This window comes from Cokeromyces recurvatus (genome assembly GCF_025118155.1).
Source record: "Cokeromyces recurvatus strain NRRL 2243 chromosome Unknown BX663scaffold_48, whole genome shotgun sequence".
Lineage (NCBI taxonomy): Eukaryota > Fungi > Mucoromycota > Mucoromycetes > Mucorales > Mucoraceae > Cokeromyces > Cokeromyces recurvatus.
Window position 1 is genome coordinate 54,913 of NW_026251434.1, and position 18,436 is coordinate 73,348.

General features: G+C 29.9%; 8 protein-coding genes across 8 annotated transcripts; 3 read left to right on the top strand and 5 right to left on the bottom strand.

The window, feature by feature from the left end:
• Positions 1-1,042: 1,042 nt before the first annotated feature.
• On the bottom strand, positions 1,043-1,372 carry BX663DRAFT_556318 (outer membrane protein TOM13-domain-containing protein; the record flags this gene model as incomplete). Its single annotated transcript, XM_051531706.1, has 1 exon — positions 1,043-1,372. The coding sequence occupies one exon, from the start codon at positions 1,370-1,372 to the stop codon at positions 1,043-1,045; it is 330 nt and encodes a 109-aa protein (XP_051377859.1).
• A 288-nt stretch (positions 1,373-1,660) lies between these two features.
• BX663DRAFT_444199 (uncharacterized protein) lies at positions 1,661-1,979 on the top strand (the record flags this gene model as incomplete). The annotated part of the gene is made up of 2 exons (XM_051523610.1): positions 1,661-1,773; positions 1,868-1,979. Coding segments are annotated over 2 exons (225 nt in total), but the record flags the coding sequence as incomplete, so codon positions are not given.
• A 217-nt stretch (positions 1,980-2,196) lies between these two features.
• On the bottom strand, positions 2,197-7,836 carry BX663DRAFT_533612 (VTC domain-containing protein; the record flags this gene model as incomplete). Its single annotated transcript, XM_051530541.1, has 7 exons — positions 2,197-3,703; positions 3,836-4,035; positions 4,212-4,537; positions 4,600-4,663; positions 5,756-6,160; positions 6,255-7,308; positions 7,391-7,836. The coding sequence occupies 7 exons, from the start codon at positions 7,834-7,836 to the stop codon at positions 2,197-2,199; spliced, it is 4,002 nt and encodes a 1,333-aa protein (XP_051377861.1).
• Positions 7,837-8,693: 857 nt separating this feature from the next.
• Positions 8,694-10,378, top strand: BX663DRAFT_444144 (kinase-like domain-containing protein; the record flags this gene model as incomplete). The annotated part of the gene is made up of 9 exons (XM_051523606.1): positions 8,694-8,821; positions 8,888-8,990; positions 9,058-9,162; positions 9,218-9,359; positions 9,419-9,733; positions 9,873-9,933; positions 9,998-10,047; positions 10,084-10,165; positions 10,231-10,378. 9 exons carry the CDS (start codon positions 8,694-8,696, stop codon positions 10,376-10,378), a joined length of 1,134 nt encoding a protein of 377 aa, XP_051377862.1.
• A 17-nt stretch (positions 10,379-10,395) lies between these two features.
• Positions 10,396-11,926, bottom strand: BX663DRAFT_444223 (kinase-like domain-containing protein; the record flags this gene model as incomplete). Its single annotated transcript, XM_051523613.1, has 2 exons — positions 10,396-11,312; positions 11,557-11,926. The coding sequence occupies 2 exons, from the start codon at positions 11,924-11,926 to the stop codon at positions 10,396-10,398; spliced, it is 1,287 nt and encodes a 428-aa protein (XP_051377863.1).
• A 1,830-nt stretch (positions 11,927-13,756) lies between these two features.
• BX663DRAFT_526772 (uncharacterized protein) lies at positions 13,757-15,327 on the top strand. Its single transcript, XM_051529948.1, has 2 exons — positions 13,757-14,082; positions 14,147-15,327. Exons 1-2 carry the CDS (start codon positions 13,783-13,785, stop codon positions 15,026-15,028), a joined length of 1,182 nt encoding a protein of 393 aa, XP_051377864.1. The 5' UTR covers positions 13,757-13,782; the 3' UTR covers positions 15,029-15,327.
• Positions 15,328-15,971: 644 nt separating this feature from the next.
• Positions 15,972-16,737, bottom strand: BX663DRAFT_526774 (uncharacterized protein). The gene is made up of 2 exons (XM_051529949.1): positions 16,365-16,737; positions 15,972-16,287 (listed from the first exon to the last, which is right to left on the bottom strand). The coding sequence occupies exons 1-2, from the start codon at positions 16,630-16,632 to the stop codon at positions 16,067-16,069; spliced, it is 489 nt and encodes a 162-aa protein (XP_051377865.1). The 5' UTR covers positions 16,633-16,737; the 3' UTR covers positions 15,972-16,066.
• Positions 16,738-16,814: 77 nt separating this feature from the next.
• BX663DRAFT_556326 (arginine-tRNA-protein transferase) lies at positions 16,815-18,398 on the bottom strand (the record flags this gene model as incomplete). The annotated part of the gene is made up of 6 exons (XM_051531707.1): positions 16,815-17,179; positions 17,306-17,678; positions 17,729-17,951; positions 18,014-18,076; positions 18,127-18,161; positions 18,213-18,398. 6 exons carry the CDS (start codon positions 18,396-18,398, stop codon positions 16,815-16,817), a joined length of 1,245 nt encoding a protein of 414 aa, XP_051377866.1.
• Between the last annotated feature and the right edge of the window lie 38 nt (positions 18,399-18,436).

Genomic DNA, 18,436 nt, shown 5'->3' on the forward strand with positions numbered 1-18,436 from the left:
ATATTTATATATATAAAGAAAAAAAAGGGATTAAGGGAAAGAAGAAAAGAAAGAGAGACAAAAGAGAACAAAGTGAAATGGCACATGTTACTAATATCTGAATTAAGGCAACACCGCTCACTGTTACACGCTAATAATTGAACTGAGTTTTATAAAATAGATAATGAATACAAGCAACTTCTTCACAACTACTATGTATAAGCCGTTTATTCATTATCACGAAAAGTTACCAATTAGTAACTAAGCATTTCTAATTAGATGATCATCATCATACTAGTATTCTACATAATATAACGCGCATTTTTCTTCTAAATAAAATAAAATAAAATAAAGCTGACTTTTAAATTACAATTTTTGGTAATTTATTAAAATTAAATCATATAATGACAAAGACTTGAAAATGATAATGAACAAGTTAATTGTATAGGAAAATATAGCATAACACAAAGCAAATACTAATAAAATAAATACATAAGGAATTAATATTAACAAATCATGATTATTATTTTAGCTAATACATATTTAATATGTTTTACATTATAAGATTAGTATTCGCGTCACTAATATTTTTTTTTTTGTCGATCCAAATCAAGCATAATGCAACCTAATTTCGTGTCATTTGACTGTAGAGCCTTCATTGAAGAACAAGTAGAATTAATACAGAAATGAGTTTCTTCTCTTCAAGCGTGTTAGAATAGTGTTCATATTGATATGTATATGTTTGTACATTTTAAAGAAGGATATACATAATAATAACATTGGAGTAAGTTTCTTATTAAAACTCATTACTTTTTAGGAAGGCATAGTGGCATTCTCCTGAACTTCGGTGATTGAACACGTTCAAAAAAAAAAAAATACATTTATAATAGACTGCATTATAGACCCTGTTTATACATACATGTAGACTTCAAAACACTATTTTATAATATTCCTACTTAAACAGGTTCTATGTAGATATACATGATATCTTTTATTTTATTTTTATGCATATCTTCTTTTTTTTTTAAAAAAAAAGAAAAAAAAATAATAACACACAATTTATCTAATCTAAAAGTAAATGCTCTTCATTTTGTTTCTTTTCTTCGTTTTTAATTTGTTTCTCAACAGTTTTTTTATACTCTTTAGTTGCACTTGGAGGAATACCGTTCAATCCAAGCTGGGGTCGAGAGAAATAACCAAACCAGCCATATTTGAACATGAGTTCATTTGCTAAAATTTCACCAAAACCGAGCATGACACCATTAAAAAAGGGTAAAATGAAATTAATTGCTGTTGATTTTAATATCCAAAGTAAGGTAGGATGACGATACCAGGCATCTTTCTTAATAATCACTCCATTTGTTTTACTCGAATCTAAAGAAATAGATGACATTTTATATTACAAAAAAAGAAAAAGACAGTAAAAAAAAAACAAAACAAATAATAATAGTGTGTGTAAAAACATCGTCAGTGCCTTAGTATGTTTTAACCAATTAAATTAATTCTTAAAAATAATTTATTAACACCTTTTATTTTTTATTTTTTTTTATTATTGTATTTAAACATAATTCATATAAAGATGACTACAATTGTAAGTTGAACATTACTACGCATACAAAGATAAGAATAAGTGGAATCTAGATCAAAAATCTAATTAATGTAATTTGTTCACATTACATAGGATGACTGGATGACTGGAACACCTATTCGTGCTCCTTTACCTACTTCAGTTTATCCTATTGCAGCTTTACTTACCATTTCTGCAGGCTTCTTGACTGCTGGCTTATTTATAATGTATGTTGAATATAAAAAGAAAAAAATAATAATCTTAAGAAATAAGGGAGATTTACTCATTTATTCATTTTATTTTATTCTATTTTTATTTTAGTCAAGGAAATAAAACGCCACTTCTTCAACAACTTAAAACAGCTGCTTTGGCTTCTCTTCTCCTTGGCTTTGGTGCTATTTTTGCTTCTAATGCAGCTGGTGTTTATCTTTAAATAATGTGTATTTTCTAATATTGATACCTAAAAAAAAAAGAAAAGAATATATTTTGGAGACTTATTTTTTATTATTTATAAATTGTATAGACATATACGATATGTTTGAAAAAAAAAGAGCTTATTATCTAAAATTATGTTCTATCTTCATCTAAAATCATCCATTGTTATACGCACTATAATGCAATAAAAGTTAGTAATTTTTTTTTGTTTTTTTTTAATTTAACAATTTACAAGCCATATTAATGGAAATAGCAATGATAACAAAGAGAGTCAATACAGCAGGCCCATATTTGTCCGAAAAATCACCCAATTCATTTCTTTCTACTCTCTGTACACGTTTATGATATGTATATAATGCATAGAGCATTACTAACATCGATATTACTGTAAAAAGACATGCGGAGACTCTCCCAATTTGATCAGAGAAATTCAATAAGCCAACCGACAACCCTCCTAAAAGTAACGTAAATTTTAACCAATGTAGGAAAGTACGCTCATTAGCGAAATAAGTTTTGGCAGGAGGAGCTTTTGATATAATGTCTGAACGAGATGTTCGCGTTTTTGTGTCTAAAGATGATGATGGGACGCGAATAGTCTTTTTGATGAATTTCTGAAACATTTTATGTAGCAATACATAGAACAGTCTTAGTTGCTGCTTCACAAATGAGTTTTCTTCATTTTCGACTAATTCTTGTCGTTGTTGGTGATTATTTTTAAGTAAATGCGTAGTTTTTGTATCAGCTTCACGTATAGAAATCTGAATATGTTGTTCTTCATTTTTAATTAATTTTGTTCCACTACTACCAGAGGTAGAACTGTTAGTAAGCGTTTCAGGGCGAGAGACGCCAAAGATGTTATTAGAAGGCTTTCGAATATCAACATTCATCTGTGGTAACCAAAATGGTAATACTTGAATCTTTTTGTCTAACAAAGTAGCGCAACCATGAATAAACTTTGAAAATTTGGGAACCGACTCAACTAAGTGAGAATTGACAAGTTCAAGCACCCATTGAGGTGGTTCTTGACCCACATGCGTTTGAAGCTTAACTTCAAGGACAGCATAAGGAAAGCGACAAATATCACCTTCAGGTAATTGCTTAAAGGGGTAATTAATACCAATGTCTACACGGCGCCAGTTATTCCCTGACCTCATATAGTCTTCATTATCTTCTCGAATTAAACTTAACTCTGTATCCAAACTGATACGAACACGAGCATCACCAGGTAATTGAAAGGCTGTACGATTGTAGAAAGTACGCATCATAGGACAAAGACGCTTTGTCAAAACCGTATATTGTACCTCTTGTGCTAATTGTTCCAACTCTTGGATTTCCTTTTTGGATTTTTGACTGCCATCTTTCTTCATCTTTGCAAACATGTCATCGGTTGTATAAGTGCCCTTAAGAAAACTATTCAGATATTTTTCTTTAATTGGAAATCGTGCTTTAACCGACTTTTCGCCTGTCCAATCTTCATGATGTGTTTTTCGCTCCACAAAAATTGTGTTTGAATCCATTCCTCCATACCATCTCATTCGAATTGCTTCAGCTCCTTCACTTTTCTCTAAGCGGCCCATATAAAGTTCAAAATCATCATTATCAAAATAGACACTTGTAATAGCAGAATCTTGTGGTTCAAATTCTTTATTAGGATTAAATACCAAGACAGGAAGATGCTTCAGAATAGTTAATTTTAATTCAGTAATATTATCAGGATGAACCCTGTATAATAATATAATTATAAGAATAAGTTTATATACTATAATAATATGTGTATGTGTATGTGTATGTGTATGTGTATGTGTATGTGTATGTGTATGTATATATTAAATTAAATCAACACACTAAACTTACCAATATTTTGTAGTATTCCGAACAAACGCTGCTTGTTTACCACCAGCACTAGAATCACCACCTCGCTCTTTACCTCTTGTACGAACACGATCATACAAAGTAGAAATACGAATAATTAATGCTTCATAATTTTCTTTATAAAATGGCTTTGCATTCAATCGCACACTGAATATTGGTTTTAGTGACCATCCTGTCATTTTCTATATCACAATAGATAGTTTTTGTTAGATAAGTTACTTCTTCTAGATCGCACGTGCAAATGATGATTGGACAGAGCAATCACACAAGCGCCACTTTAATCCTTTATTTATCTATTTATCCTTTTTTTTTTTCCCCCTATTCTGTTACTATGATCATACAAGAAGATGACACTTACATCATGTTTTTTTATGATCTTTAAAAAGCCCGTATAATTCAATCTAGTAAACTTGGCCAAATCATGAACATCAGCAATAATATGACCTAGTTCAATCCCTGAAGCTATAAACTCGTCTTCTTCGGGATTATCTGATTGATAAAGAAGATTGATTTCACGAGTTTCATCTTCAATACATCTATGGATCTTTTCCAGTTTGATACGCTGAAAGGTGTAAACCTTATCAAGTTCCTCCTCTAAAAGTTCAACAAACTTACTTTCGCTTTCTTCATTCCAAGTGCCTCGAAAAGTTTCTTGTTTTAATATGTTTTTCAGATCATCATAAGCTTTTATTATTAAAATTAGGTTACTTTCCTGGTTCCTTATTTTTGTTTCAAATGTATCTTACCAACATAGTGTGAAGTCCATTCTGGATTCAAAGACATTCTTAAAGTATGTCCAAATTTCATTATCTATAAATTTAATAATATTTTGAGGAGAAGAAGTGAAAAAAAAAGGTAGAGTATAATTATATATATATATATATAAAAAGCAAGTTTATAATACAGTAATGCTCACTGTGACAATTGGCGGTTCTTCAATTAATGGATTTATTTGTACCAACATAATAACAAAAAAAAAGGATTGTTTGCTTTTTATATTAAAGTTAATATGTATACGTATATGTTGGATGATTTAGATACAAACAAAAAGACAAAATAAAGCCCACTCTGAGCTACTTTTTTTAGTTTATTAGCTGTATTTTTTTTAGTGAATCCTATTCTCTAGTTGCTGACAACAAGACCTGAACGTAATTTATATCTCTATGTTACGACTAGTTGATTATTTCCTGGTTAACCTGAAACTATGCTTGCATATGCATAATAATGAAATACATATACCTTCAACTTATTAACAATAATCCATCATAGCTTATGGAGAAAGAGAGAAAAAAAAAAAGGATACTGTCTCAAAAACTTCAAAACATCAAACTGGTACCACTTCTGTGATCCTTGTGTTAGTTAACTATACACCTTATTGGGGTTTTTAACAAGCAATCTTTTATAGTTAAATCCCTTCTCTACTTGATTAACTAAAACCATTAATGATTAAAGTTACTTTATATCTTAATTCTTATCATTATTATTGCTTTGTATTTTTTTATTCTTTATATACCTTTATCATAACATAGATTCTTATTCATTGTATGAAAACTGTCAAGATGAAACGATAAATTGGAGAAGAAGAAATCAATCTTTATTATTTACAAAATATCTGTATCTTAATAATAAAAGATATCAAATATCTAAAGTGGAACTTCAAAATGAGAAAGTTGAGTATAAAATAAAAAATTCTAAAAACTTAGAGTAAAAAACTAATATAGAGTTTTATCTCATCAGTGTCTTTTTATAAAAAGCCTATTTAAAATCAAAGAAATAACAAAAAAAAAAAAAAAAAAAAAAAAAAAAAAAAAAAAAAAAAAAAAAAAAATAAGGGAGATATTATGACCTCCGCTTTAATAATTTATCCAATCAAAATTCAATTAGCACTTGCCCTGATTTGACACTATTGCCAGGTTCAACATAAACTCTCTTTACAGTTCCTCCATGAGGGCTTCTTAGGATATTTTGCATCTTCATAGCTTCTACAACTACTAATTCGCTACCCTCAATGACTTCATCTCCTTCTTTAACTGCAAGGCTAACAATTTTACCTGGCATAGGGCTTGAAATCATTTTACTATGTTCCTCAATAGATTTTGTTTTCATGTATTTTGACAACGTGTATTGTTCTTCAGTTAGGACCTTTACTTTGTATTTGTTACCGTGGTATTGAATCCTAAATCCTAAACTGATTGGATCCAAATATTGAACAATTAATTTTTTCTTTTCTTCAAAATGGGTATGCGTTAGTAATCCATTTAGTGACCATTCAGTAGAAAATTTAAGAAGACCTGTTGCAGTCACTGCCTAATAATGAGTATATATGTGTATATTAAAAGAAAAAAAAAGGATATTATTTAACCAGCCATCTATTAATAAATTCTATACACAATAACTTTACTTCGAAATTTGAACCTTCAGTGGGTTTAAGTTTAATTTTGGTTTCTAACATGTGTTGATTATGCTCATCTGTAATTTGGATTTGCAAGTTTTGAAATTCTTTCATTAGTTTCTGTTTTCCTTGCCAATGACTGAATTCTTTCTTTATCCACATTCCCCCAGCTACAAGAGCTAGTTGTTTTAAAGCCTTTTGATCCAAGGCCTCTGTTTGAAAACCATGAGGGTACTCTTCTGTTAAAAAGTGAGTAGTGACCTGACGACCCTCTTGAAATCGAGGATGTGCAAATACAGCTCTTAACAAAGGAATATTATGTGTGACACCTTTGATTATATATTCATCTAGAGCTTGTATCATTAACTGCAATGCCTCCTTTCTTGTTCGTCCATGCGTGGCTAATTTACTAATTAAAGGATCATATTCTACATGCATCTCTGATCCTTCAATAAATCCAGAATCACAACGTATTTTACCTCCTCTTGAGGCCACCACAGGTTCCTGATAGGTCAGTAATCTTCCTACAGAGGGTAAATACTTCTCAGGATCCTCTGCATAAACACGCGATTCAAATGCCCAACCCAAAAGAGAGATATCTTCTTGCTTTAAACTCAAACGATGATTTGCTGCTGAATAAAGCATTTGCTCTACAAGATCCAATCCTGTCACATACTCTGTTATGGGATGTTCAACTTGTAAACGAGTATTCATCTCCAAGAAATAAAACTGTCGTGATGCATCTACCAAGAATTCCACAGTGCCTGCTGAATTATAGCCTACATGCCTTGCCAACGCCACAGCTTGTTCTCCCATCCTACGTCGTGTCTCTTGATCCATATGTACACTTGGTGATTCTTCTATCACTTTTTGATTTCTTCGTTGAATAGAACATTCACGCTCAGGGAGGTAGATAACGTTACCAAAATTATCACCTAGAACCTGTATTTCGATATGACGAGGGTTATCTATATACCTCTCGATTAACATCCGATCATCTCCAAATGATGACTTTGATTCTTGTTTTGCTAATTTAAATCCATCACTTAATTCCTTATCATTCCTATAAGAAAGAAAAAGAAAAAGAAAGGTTATTTTTTTTTTAAAAAAAAATAGTAAATACAATTATGATCTGCTTACTTTACCAAGCAATTCGCATGCCTTTACCTCCTCCCCCCGCACTTGCCTTTACCATGACAGGATATCCAATTTCATTAGCAATCGATAATGCTTCTTGTACTGTCTTTACTTCACCATGAAATCCCGGGATACAATGAACACCACTTGCCTGAGCGATTAACTTGCTTTGGATTTTATCTCCCATAGCTGAAATAGCAGAGGCTTTGGGTCCTATAAATGTTACATTCTTTTGCTCTAACGCCTCTACAAAGGCAGGATTCTCACTTAGAAACCCATAACCTGGATGCACAGCCTCTGCTCCACTTTGTTCTACAGCTGATAAAATACGGGGTATCGAAAGATAGGTCTCAGATGAAGATGCAGATCCCAAATTAATAGCTTCATCTGCCATTTGAACATGCAAGGCAGTAGCATCAAGATCAGAATAGACTGCAACTGTTTTGATGCCCATTTTCTTTGCAGTCTTTATTATACGACATGCAATTTCTCCTCGATTAGCTATTAATATTTTATTAAATGTCTACAGAAATATAAAAAAAAAAAAAAAAAGTAATGAATTTAAGATTTTATTCATAGGATTTATATATATCAACCTTTTTAAAGGGTACAGAAGTCAAGTTTGATTCAAATGTTAATGAGGATGTATTGTTATGTGTGTGAATTGCCCTTTTGGATGTTAAAATAAGAGAACGAGGTTGTGCTAAGGGTATTATTCGAACTCTTAATGCAGTAGGCATTGCTGCTTTTATTAAATGAAGCAATTGTTTTGACGCCATGCTTAATCAAGGGGAGAAGATTTAAAAAAAAAAAAAAAAAATTAGAATAGAAAAAAAAAAAGGAACAAAAATTGATCCAGAGAAGCTCAAATATCATAAAATTATTTAAACCTATTTACACAAAAAATACTAATATCCATCGTAAACACAAAAGATACGAGTAACTTATTTTCAAAGTAAAGCAATAGGGTGTTTAGTCATACTACCTATTTAAATTTCACTAATACAAAGTTTGGGTTTATTTCTTGTCAATAAAAAATATATAGATTCCTTTACTTTTTTTTTTTTTTTTTTTTTTTTTTTTTTTTTTTGAATAGATGTCTTTAATAGTAGAGAGCAGTGATATCTAAATTTGTTAATCATCATTTGTATTTACTTTATTATTCTTACATTTGGATTATGTAAATAAGGCATTGTAGATATTTTCGCAACGGAGTTTATTGCTGGATTCTTCTACCAAGGAGTATTAAAAAAAAAAAAATAAAAAAATAAATTATCTTTCTTCTTTTGGATAAATAAACGATAAAAAAAAATGTCAATGAGAGAATATAAAATGAAAAGAGACGCTCTTCGTCCTAAAGTACTGGATAAATATGAAATTATAGGCTTCATTAGTTCTGGTACTTATGGTCGAGTTTATAAAGCAAGATCTAAAAACAAGTAATGCTATTTCTTTTATTTTTTTTATTTATCAATGTACAAATATATTTATATTATGCAATCTAGAGATGATCATCGTGAATTTGCGATTAAAAAATTTAAACCAGATAGAGAAGGTGATAGTCATCATTATGTCGGCATTTCACAATCAGCTTGTAGAGAAATTGCAGTAATATAATAATCGTCATTTTATTTTATTTTTCAAAAAAAAAAAAGGGAATTAAATAAAACTAAAGTTATGTAGGGAACTTCGACATGAAAATATAGTTGCATTAGAAGAAGTATTATTAGAGGATAAAGCTATTTATATGGTATTTGAATACGCAGAGCATGATTTTCTGGTAAATGTTGAATTGGAACATGTCAAGTATAAATTGTTAATTATATGTTTTACAGCAAATCATTCATTATCATTTACACACAGAAAGAAAACCTATTGCAGAAGTAGTTGTGAAATCAGTATTATGGCAACTTTTGAATGGAGTTGCTTATCTTCATTCCAACTGGGTATTACATCGAGACTTAAAGCCTGCTAATGGTATTTACAATATAAATATATGTATATGGATATGTCTTTTGCTTACACAACGTATTTAGTCATGTTAACAAGTGACGGTGTTGTAAAGACAGGTGATCTAGGCCTTGCAAGAATATTTAGTAAACCATTACAACCTTTGTTTAATGGAGATAAAGTGGTTGTGACTATTTGGTATCGTGCACCTGAATTATTGTTTGGATCAAGACATTACACAAAAGCAGTTGATATGTGGGCAGTTGGATGTATCTTTGGTGAACTATTAGCATTAAAACCTATATTTAAAGGTGAAGAGATTAAAATGGATGGTAAAAAGACAGTTCCATTTCAAAGAAGTCAACTTACAAAAATATTTGAAATTATGGGTACACCTACAAGTAAGTTATAACAGTCATGTTGAAGTCATTTAACTAATAACATGATTGCTCTTTTTTTTTTCCTGTTTTTTTTTTTTTTTTTTTTTTTTTTTTTTTTTTTTTTTTTTTTTTTTTTTTTTTTTTTTTTTTAAAAAAAAAGAGGAAAGATGGCCGACAATAGATCAGTTACCAGACTATCATCAACTAAGTTCTTTTCCACAGTAAGTTAGTCAAATAAAACAAGTAGTTTTTTTTTGACCTTTTATTTGAATATAATTTCAATAGATGTCCAAATAATCTTAAACAAGTTTATCAAATGATGTTAAGTCCAAAGAGTGAAGCAGGCTTCAATTTATTATCATCATTATTAGAATATGATCCTGCTAAAAGAATTACAGCAGAAAAAGCATTAAATCATCCTTACTTTCAAGAAGACCCAAAGCCAGTCATGAAGTAAGTTTCTCAAGAAAAACAAAACAAAACAAAACCAAATTTTATTATATTAACATTTACAAAAGTGTTTTGGCACAGCAAGGAATTGAATATCCTCTTCGTAGGATTACACAAGAAGATAACGATATTAAAGCATCTAAAGGTTCGAAAGTCGCAATACCAACTAATAAAGATGATCATGGTAGAATGTCAAAAAAGCCTAGAAATGCATAAAAATAAAAATAAATAACTTAAGCAAATCCTAATTGCATCCAGTCTGGTAAATCAGTTCCATGAATAGGACTGTTATTATTATTGCAGTATCTTTCTCGTGTAATAATAGTCTTTGTGTCCTGGAACTGTCTTCTTTCTTTCTTTTTTAATTGTTGTCTTTCCTCTTTATGATTATGAGTAAAGAAGGAGTGAAGATGGTGTTTAAAAGAAAAGATAGTTTGAATCATGATACGTTTCGATATAGATGCACCACACAACATATATTTCATATCTTCATTATTTTGACCAAGATATTTTGCTATTATCCATTGACGATTTTTAACTTCACTTGCATGCTGGCTCTTTTTACAAGCCATTCTATTATTATTATTATCATCATCATTCTGACATCTATCCGTCATGATAATTCTTATCAGAGCTTTACACACTTGATCTGCTGTAGGACGCATATCAGGGTTACTATGAAGACATTGAATGATGAGTTGTTCGTAAGCAGGATCCATAAAGTGACTGATAGATGTAAGTTTATATATAGAGGGTATAACAATAGCCGATACTGGGAAAATGACTCCTGTAGCCAATTGCCATAGGATGATACCTAAAGAATACATATTTGCCTTTTCAGTCAGCCTTATTTCAGGAGCAATATAAGGGTATCTTCCATAACAATAGTTGTGAGTCGGATAAAACCAGTCATCAACTAATGTTATATAATCTTGATGAGGGAAAATCATACAGTTTTTAGGTTGAAGGTTAGGATGTACTTGATTTCGTTGGTGTAGCTTTTTCACAGCTGTAGCCACCATTAAAGCCATTTTAAAGATTTTTTGAAATGACCATTGATCTACTTGAGGAATTAATTGCTCTAATGTTGATTCAGCGGCCATAGAAACAAAGACAAGTTGATGATAATGTTCATTTCGTCTTTTAGTAGCTGTAATGCCAATTATATCCAATGATGGCTGAAAATTGCTTTTCTAATATAAATTGTATGTATTATATGTATGTTACGTTACAATAGATATCATTATTTATATAAAAGACTATATATATATATATATATATATATATATATATATATACATATATAAAATGACTAACCTGAGTAAGTACTAAGTTTAATAAATTAACCTTTCGAATAACAAGTTTTTGTCTATCTATTTCCCATGGTAATCTACATTGAGTTATGTATACTTGGCCCATACGACCAGAGGCTACGGGTTTACTTTGTTCAAACCATTGAGGCGGAAACCAGAGAAAGGAAGACGGTAGATATTTCTTGATTTCAATTGGATACTGAAAAAAATAATGATGAAACAATTGGTCATATAAGGTATCAAACTGAATTTGAGTAGGTTTCCAGCCTCTCATAAACTTGTCTGGGTCAAGAGTTAATAGAGAAATCCAATAATCTTTTATTGTTAAAGCGTTATTATGATTATCCAGCAACAAAGATTGCTTTTGTATTTTTTTCACTGGATTTAAAAATTCATTTGAATATCTTTCAATATAGTCATTGACAGCTTTCAATACTAGAATATGATGCATAATACAAAAGTAATTGTGTGTGTGTGTGTGTGTGTGTGTTTTTTATATGCATGTTAGATTTTATATTTATTCATAATAATACCTTCTTTTTGATTATTCGATGTAACTATTTCAAACATATATAAAATAGAAAAAAAAAAAGAAGGATAAGAAAAAAAAATAAGTAGCAAAAAGAAAGAGACAGGGAAATAATTTAGTCTATTTTTTATTATGCAGCAAATAGAAGTGATATTTTCTCTTTTTAAATTTAATTATCAGCAGAAATTCTTGATAATTGCATTACTAGAGTCTATAAAAATACTATTATTACCATTGTGGTAAAATGCTAAAGAAAAAGAAAATGAATAGTCTTACAGAATAGAGTCAACTTTTCTTTTCTTTTCTTTTTTTTTTCTCGCTACAATTGAAGTAGATATTATCATTATAGGGTATTCTTGTCACTTTACTGAAGTGTACTACATCATCGTAATTCCTCTAATTAATCAAATTTATCAAAAAAAAACATATCATCTGGTAGTCATAAAATTTGATGAACTTGGAAGGACGTAGCGATTTTAGAATCAAACAGTTACTGATATATATGTATTTAATAAGTTTATTAACTGTTACAATAAATGCACATAAAATATAAAGAGATTTGTCAATCATTAGTTGCTTGAATTTAATGTTGCACATCTATTTATTTATAGCAGCTACTACACATTTATAAAGGAAATACTAGTATAGTAAAATATATTCTAAACTTTCTCAATACTATATACTATTTTGTGAAAGCTACTTCCTTAAAAAATCAAAAAGAAGCTGTATAATATAGAATATGTATATAAAAGTAAACTTCAAACAGTTATGATAAGCTAGTAAAAGAGTTTTATAATAATTTACATTGATCATAAAATAATATGCTTCATAAATACAACAAGAAACAAAAAGAGCTCAGCTACGTATAGATAAATGCTACTCGATGTCTTTCAATGATTTAGTCTCACAATAGTTACAAGTCTTTGGCTACTCTTTTCTCTAAAGCGTACTACTCTATAATATCAGTATATTTTCATTATATGTTTATATGATTAATATTCTATTTCTGGCTCAAATTTTTACTAGATTTTTGTCTTGTTTCTTCTTCATTTACAAAAAAATAGTAACTAGTTCCTTGAGATTTTTTTTTTTAAAAATCAATATGGGCTTGTCGATCATTCATAATGCAAAAAAAAAATCTTATTCTTTGATTATCTATATCTTGCCTTGAATGGGAGTCGTACAACTATTTGTTGAAGTCTTGAATAACCATCACATAATAAACTGCTTCTGTATCAGTGCGAACTTGCTCACATTCCACAGAATGCTTGCTGCATATGCATCATCATCACCTATAGAATCTTCTATCATCAACTATGAAAGGCTCTCTATCTTATACTTTGAGCCAGGTTTCTTTACAGTTAGCTCAAACCCACTGAAGCTGTTGTATCTCTTTGGTCATTTAATAACCTATAATAATAATAATAATTCTTCATAAAATGTGTTATTTATTGGATAACCTTCCTCCCTCATCCCAACCATGCTCTTCCTTGATCATTTTGTTGTCTACTTGACTCTGGTAATTCTTTATGCTTTCTTTAATTCTCTATGCCTTTTTTTTTTTTTTTTTTTTTTTGTTAAGAACTATGGTAACACAATATATGCAGAATACGATGTACTCAGTAGTAGTAGCTCACTATGGGGTGAATAGATGGGGTGAAAATATCATTCCCCGGCTCGGAGGTATAAAAAAAAAAATTAAAATTCAACCTTTCTTCACTTCATGCTTTTTTTTTTTTTTTTTTTTTTTTTTTTTTTTTTCACTTCTTTACACAGCAATGTCATCAACAACATTATCATTTCGACAACAAAATAGACCCGATCCAATACCAATACCAAATAAATATTATAATAATGAGGTAGAGAAAACATCGTATAAAGATATGATTAAACAATTAACAGCACAAGCACCTGAACCTTATGGGGCTATTCCACCTTTAATAAAACGGAATAAAAAAGACAAAAAGAAGAAGAAGAAGAAAAGTAAGAAAAGGGTTCCAATGATCAAACGAATGTCACATGTTGAGAATTGGCTTGCTGTAGATAGTAAAGAAAGTATACCTGATGAAGAAGATTTAGTAAGTATATTATATTATATTATATTTCATGTATAAATGCTTATTTGTATTTAATGCTTGTTAGAAACATTCTTCTCCTTTTCGTAATTTCCTGTCAACAGATTTTTTAGTATTACCCTTACATATGCCACCACCTTCTCTTAGTGCTCAACAAGAAGAAGATAATAAGATACCCATAAAGAAACAAACATTGCCTAGTAAAATAATAACAACGTCTTCAACTACTAAAGTCGATTTAAGACCTGTTTTATTTCCAATAAAACAACCTCAAAACGGTGGAGAAGAAGAAGAAGAAGAAGAAGGAGAGTATGAGGAAGAATACGAATTTAGTGAGGGAACAGAAGAAGAAGAGGAAGAAGAAGAAGAGGAAGAAGAGGAAGAAGAAGAGGAAGAAGAGGAAGAGGAGGAAGAGGAAAGCAACAAGATATTAAATCGTAAAAGATCAATACCTTCATTTTCTAATTCACAAACGCCTTCTACATCAACCACAAAATCTTATGCTATGTCTGCATCACCTCCTATCTCCTATCTTCGACAAATGTCAATAAAGGAAACCAGTAAAAGCAGTAATCGTTGGTTAGAAACGATTGCTCAGTTACGAAAATCATTGACTTTATCTACACCAAAACCAAAATTCAACTTTATTCCTATGCCACTTCCACCAAAACGTAATCGAAACCTTCGTAAAAAGAGACGCTCAGAAGCAACCACACAACCACGATTTAATCCAGAAACGAATACTTACTTAAGAGATACCCGATCCAATCCAGATCATCTGCGAATGATATCTGCTGAACTCAATATGATGAGACATAAAAAGTTATCAAGTCCTTTAAAGCCTCGAGGATTTTTACCGAGAAGAAAAGATGCCTTTATACGCGGTTCAAATAGAAAATTATCTCTTTTAAGAAATGAAATAAAACTAAAGGAGACTAATTCATTATAATAAATTCCTTAAGTGTATAATAGAGATAGAAGGAAGAAAATAAGGAGAACTTGATTGTTATTTCCATAAAGCTTAGACTCTATTTAAGCCTTTCAAGGTATCATTTTTACTTACTTTTAAGAACCATCATAATGAAAGGATATGTTTGAAGATTATATAAATGTATACAGAATAGATATAATAACAGCTTCAAATGCCTACCAGGTAAAATCATCTAAGGCACCAACAAATATATCAATTGCGTTCATAGTAATTATTACATTGTATTGTCTTTTCATTTATATTCATGTATACCGTACATTATTAAAACAACTATTACTTTGGATTATATGGTAATGAATCTATAATTACTAGTTTGTTTATCTTAAACATATAGAAAATCAAACACGCCTATCATGATAATAAACTTGAAAAAAAAAATAATTCGTATAGTCTTTCTTTCTTTCTTTTTCTCCAATGCTTGTTGGGAGCCACAAGTCTCTAATCCAAGAACAAGCAATCATTGATAATATCTTTAGAATTATTCTCTGCCCCCCCTTTTTTTTTCTTTTTCTTTTTTATGAGGTTACCCTTGTATGTGTTTGCTATTCTTACTCTCCTGCATGGAAGTCCATCCCCCTTTTCCCTCATTCAACGATTTTTAGTCTAAAAACTAGTAAAATTAGAAAACAGGAGATGGTCGAGAAAAAAGTTCTGGAAACCCGAATGAACGAAATGCTACAAAGCTTCACAATTATAATTCACTACTTGATGCTTTAAATCATTTTTTCTCCTATCTCTCCCTCTGAAAAAGAAAAACATAGGTTTAAAGTTATTCTTGTATTAATTGAAACCAAGTTGTATTAGCAAATAAACATAATAAATATGAACGACAAGAAAGAATAGATATATAAAGAGAAGCAAGTATACATAAAACAAATAATGAATATAATAAATAAGGAGAGGAAAAGGAATGACAGTAATAATAATAATAAAAAAAACAAAGAGAAAGAGAGAGAAAAAAAAAGTGGATATTTATATATACACATATATATTTTCTTAGAAGGAATGAATAGATGGGCTAGACATCCACCAATTTTCACAAGGATGTTGTAGCGGATAAGTTGACTTTTCAGCAGATACTCTTAATTCAATAAAACATGTTTCTGCTTTCCAACAATTTTGAGACTTCTTATTACTATGTATGAATCCACTAAAGGCAGCATGGAATGCATCAGATAATGTTCTTTTTGGTCTAGTAGGTCTGTCAATAGTAGTAACTATAAAAATTGTAAGTAAAGATGTGTGTGTGTGTGTGTGGGGGAGGAATGATATAATACATATCTATTACATGTACCTATTTTCTCTTTAGTGTGGTAAGGACTGACTTGAATAGGATGATGAGGACTCTTATTATTTTCACTATGTTTTGTTTCTACTATCAACTTATTGTCATTACATGATGAAATGGATTCATTATTAAACAAGTATTCCAGAGGTTCAAATGATGGCAGCTCAGGCAGAGTTAGAATGCGTGTTTTATATTGATTTGAAAATGGGTCATAAGCATATAGTTTCATAATCCCTTTATCAAATTGTAATCTATGAGTATTATTACTAACCATTTGTATATATAAAATAAAGTATATAAAAGAGATTTGACTATAATATGAATGTAAATAAAATTATATAAATATAGGCATATGTACACACACACACACACACACACACACAAAAAGGGGGAGAGGGGGTGTAGCAGTAGTGGTAAATGAACTGTTACATCTTTAATTATCAATAAGGGGAAAAATCAAGTTATAAATATTTTCTGAGCTAATTTTAATCCAACAGAACAAATATAATCCAACATACTTTTTCTAAATTTTGGTGATGATTCGAATTGAACAATGTATTTTAAAGGTGCAATCCTTTCTCGATCAATAAAGATATAAACATGTTCCAAGTCATCTTTAGTAATAGATTTAGGATTCATCCATCCCGCTGGATAATCTCGATTTTCATCCTCGTCACAAAAACTAACAAAGCTCTTCTTTTGCTCAAATTCCTTTTTAAACTTCTCTATCGGATACCAACTATAGTCCAATGGATCTAATAAATCTGAAGGTAGATATTGTCCTTTATAATTCATTTTAGGGCATGTATAAATATAGTAACCTAATATATGATAAGTAAGTAAGCAAGTATGTGTGTGTGTGTGTGTGTGTGTGTGTGTGTATGTATGTGTGTATGTATGTATGTATATACACATATATACACATATATACACATATATATATTTACCCATGTAGTAATATTGTAAAGTAGATAGATTTTCATTATATCTTTGAACAAGACTAATTTCTTTAAATACACTGTATTTACCCAGTCCTAGAAATGAATAATCTGGATCATATATGAAATAGACAGATGATACACATTTAGGTAATATATCAATCACAGCCAAAGCAATCAATTTGCCATTAAGAATATATTTTTGGTGAAAAGAGCCAAATTTAATTTGACCTTCAGTTTCAATCTTCATAGGCGAGTCCACTAAAAACCGTTTAAATTGTGCCTCAGATATATCTTCTTCTTTATCATGATGTATACTTATTTGATATTTTGTATACAATTCAAACTTTTCCTTTGTAAATGAAGAAGGTTCTAATTCAGACTATATGATAAAGTATTAGCTTTCATATCACAATGCTTTAGTATTATCACCTTAAATTCATATTTATTATCTTTGTCTAATTCAGGACTATTAATCATGTCTTGTAATGATTGTATTTGAACATAATTATTTGGCTTTTTCTTATTATAATCTTTACTATTTGTCTCATTAACTTCTTTGGTGGTAGGATCCCAAATCCCTTTTATATATCGATTGAATTTATGAATAATCTTTTTTTGACTTTTACTAGGATTAAATCTTGTTGTGTCTAATCTGTATTGGTTATAAATAAATAAGATTGAAAAAAATAAAATAAAATAATAAGCATACTTTACCGAATAGTGTATTGAGGACAGCAGCTTTTCTCAAGATCAGGTTTATATAAATATTTGCCAGATCTATCCACAAATTAGGTTATGTTTAAAATTGTATTTACTTTTAAATGTACCTCCTCCATCCACGATCAATCAAATCTTGATAATCCTAATACATAAAATATAAATACATTATATTTTACAATAAACTGTAACTTACACTACATGTCAAAGCATGTGCCCAAATACCAAACGATATAGAAGTATTTTTTCCTTTACAATATCCACAATTATGTTTACTTTGACCAGCAACTGAAATTACAGAGCAATCATAAGCTAATTCTTCTTCTTCTTCTTCTTCTTCTTCTTCTTCTTCTTCGATCATACAATTGTCGTCATTGCTCATTTTTTTTTATATAAAAATAGCTGAAAAGAAAAAATATA

Coding starts and splice junctions, on each gene's coding strand:
- BX663DRAFT_526772 (XM_051529948.1), top strand. CDS start 13,783: ATGTCATCAACAACATTATCATTTCGACAACAAAATAGACCCGATCCA. Junction 14,083..14,146: donor TACCTGATGAAGAAGATTTA/GTAAGTATATTA, acceptor AATGCTTGTTAG/AAACATTCTTCTCCTTTTCG.
- BX663DRAFT_526774 (XM_051529949.1), bottom strand. CDS start 16,632: ATGGTTAGTAATAATACTCATAGATTACAATTTGATAAAGGGATTATG. Junction 16,288..16,364: donor CCACACTAAAGAGAAAATAG/GTACATGTAATA, acceptor CAATTTTTATAG/TTACTACTATTGACAGACCT.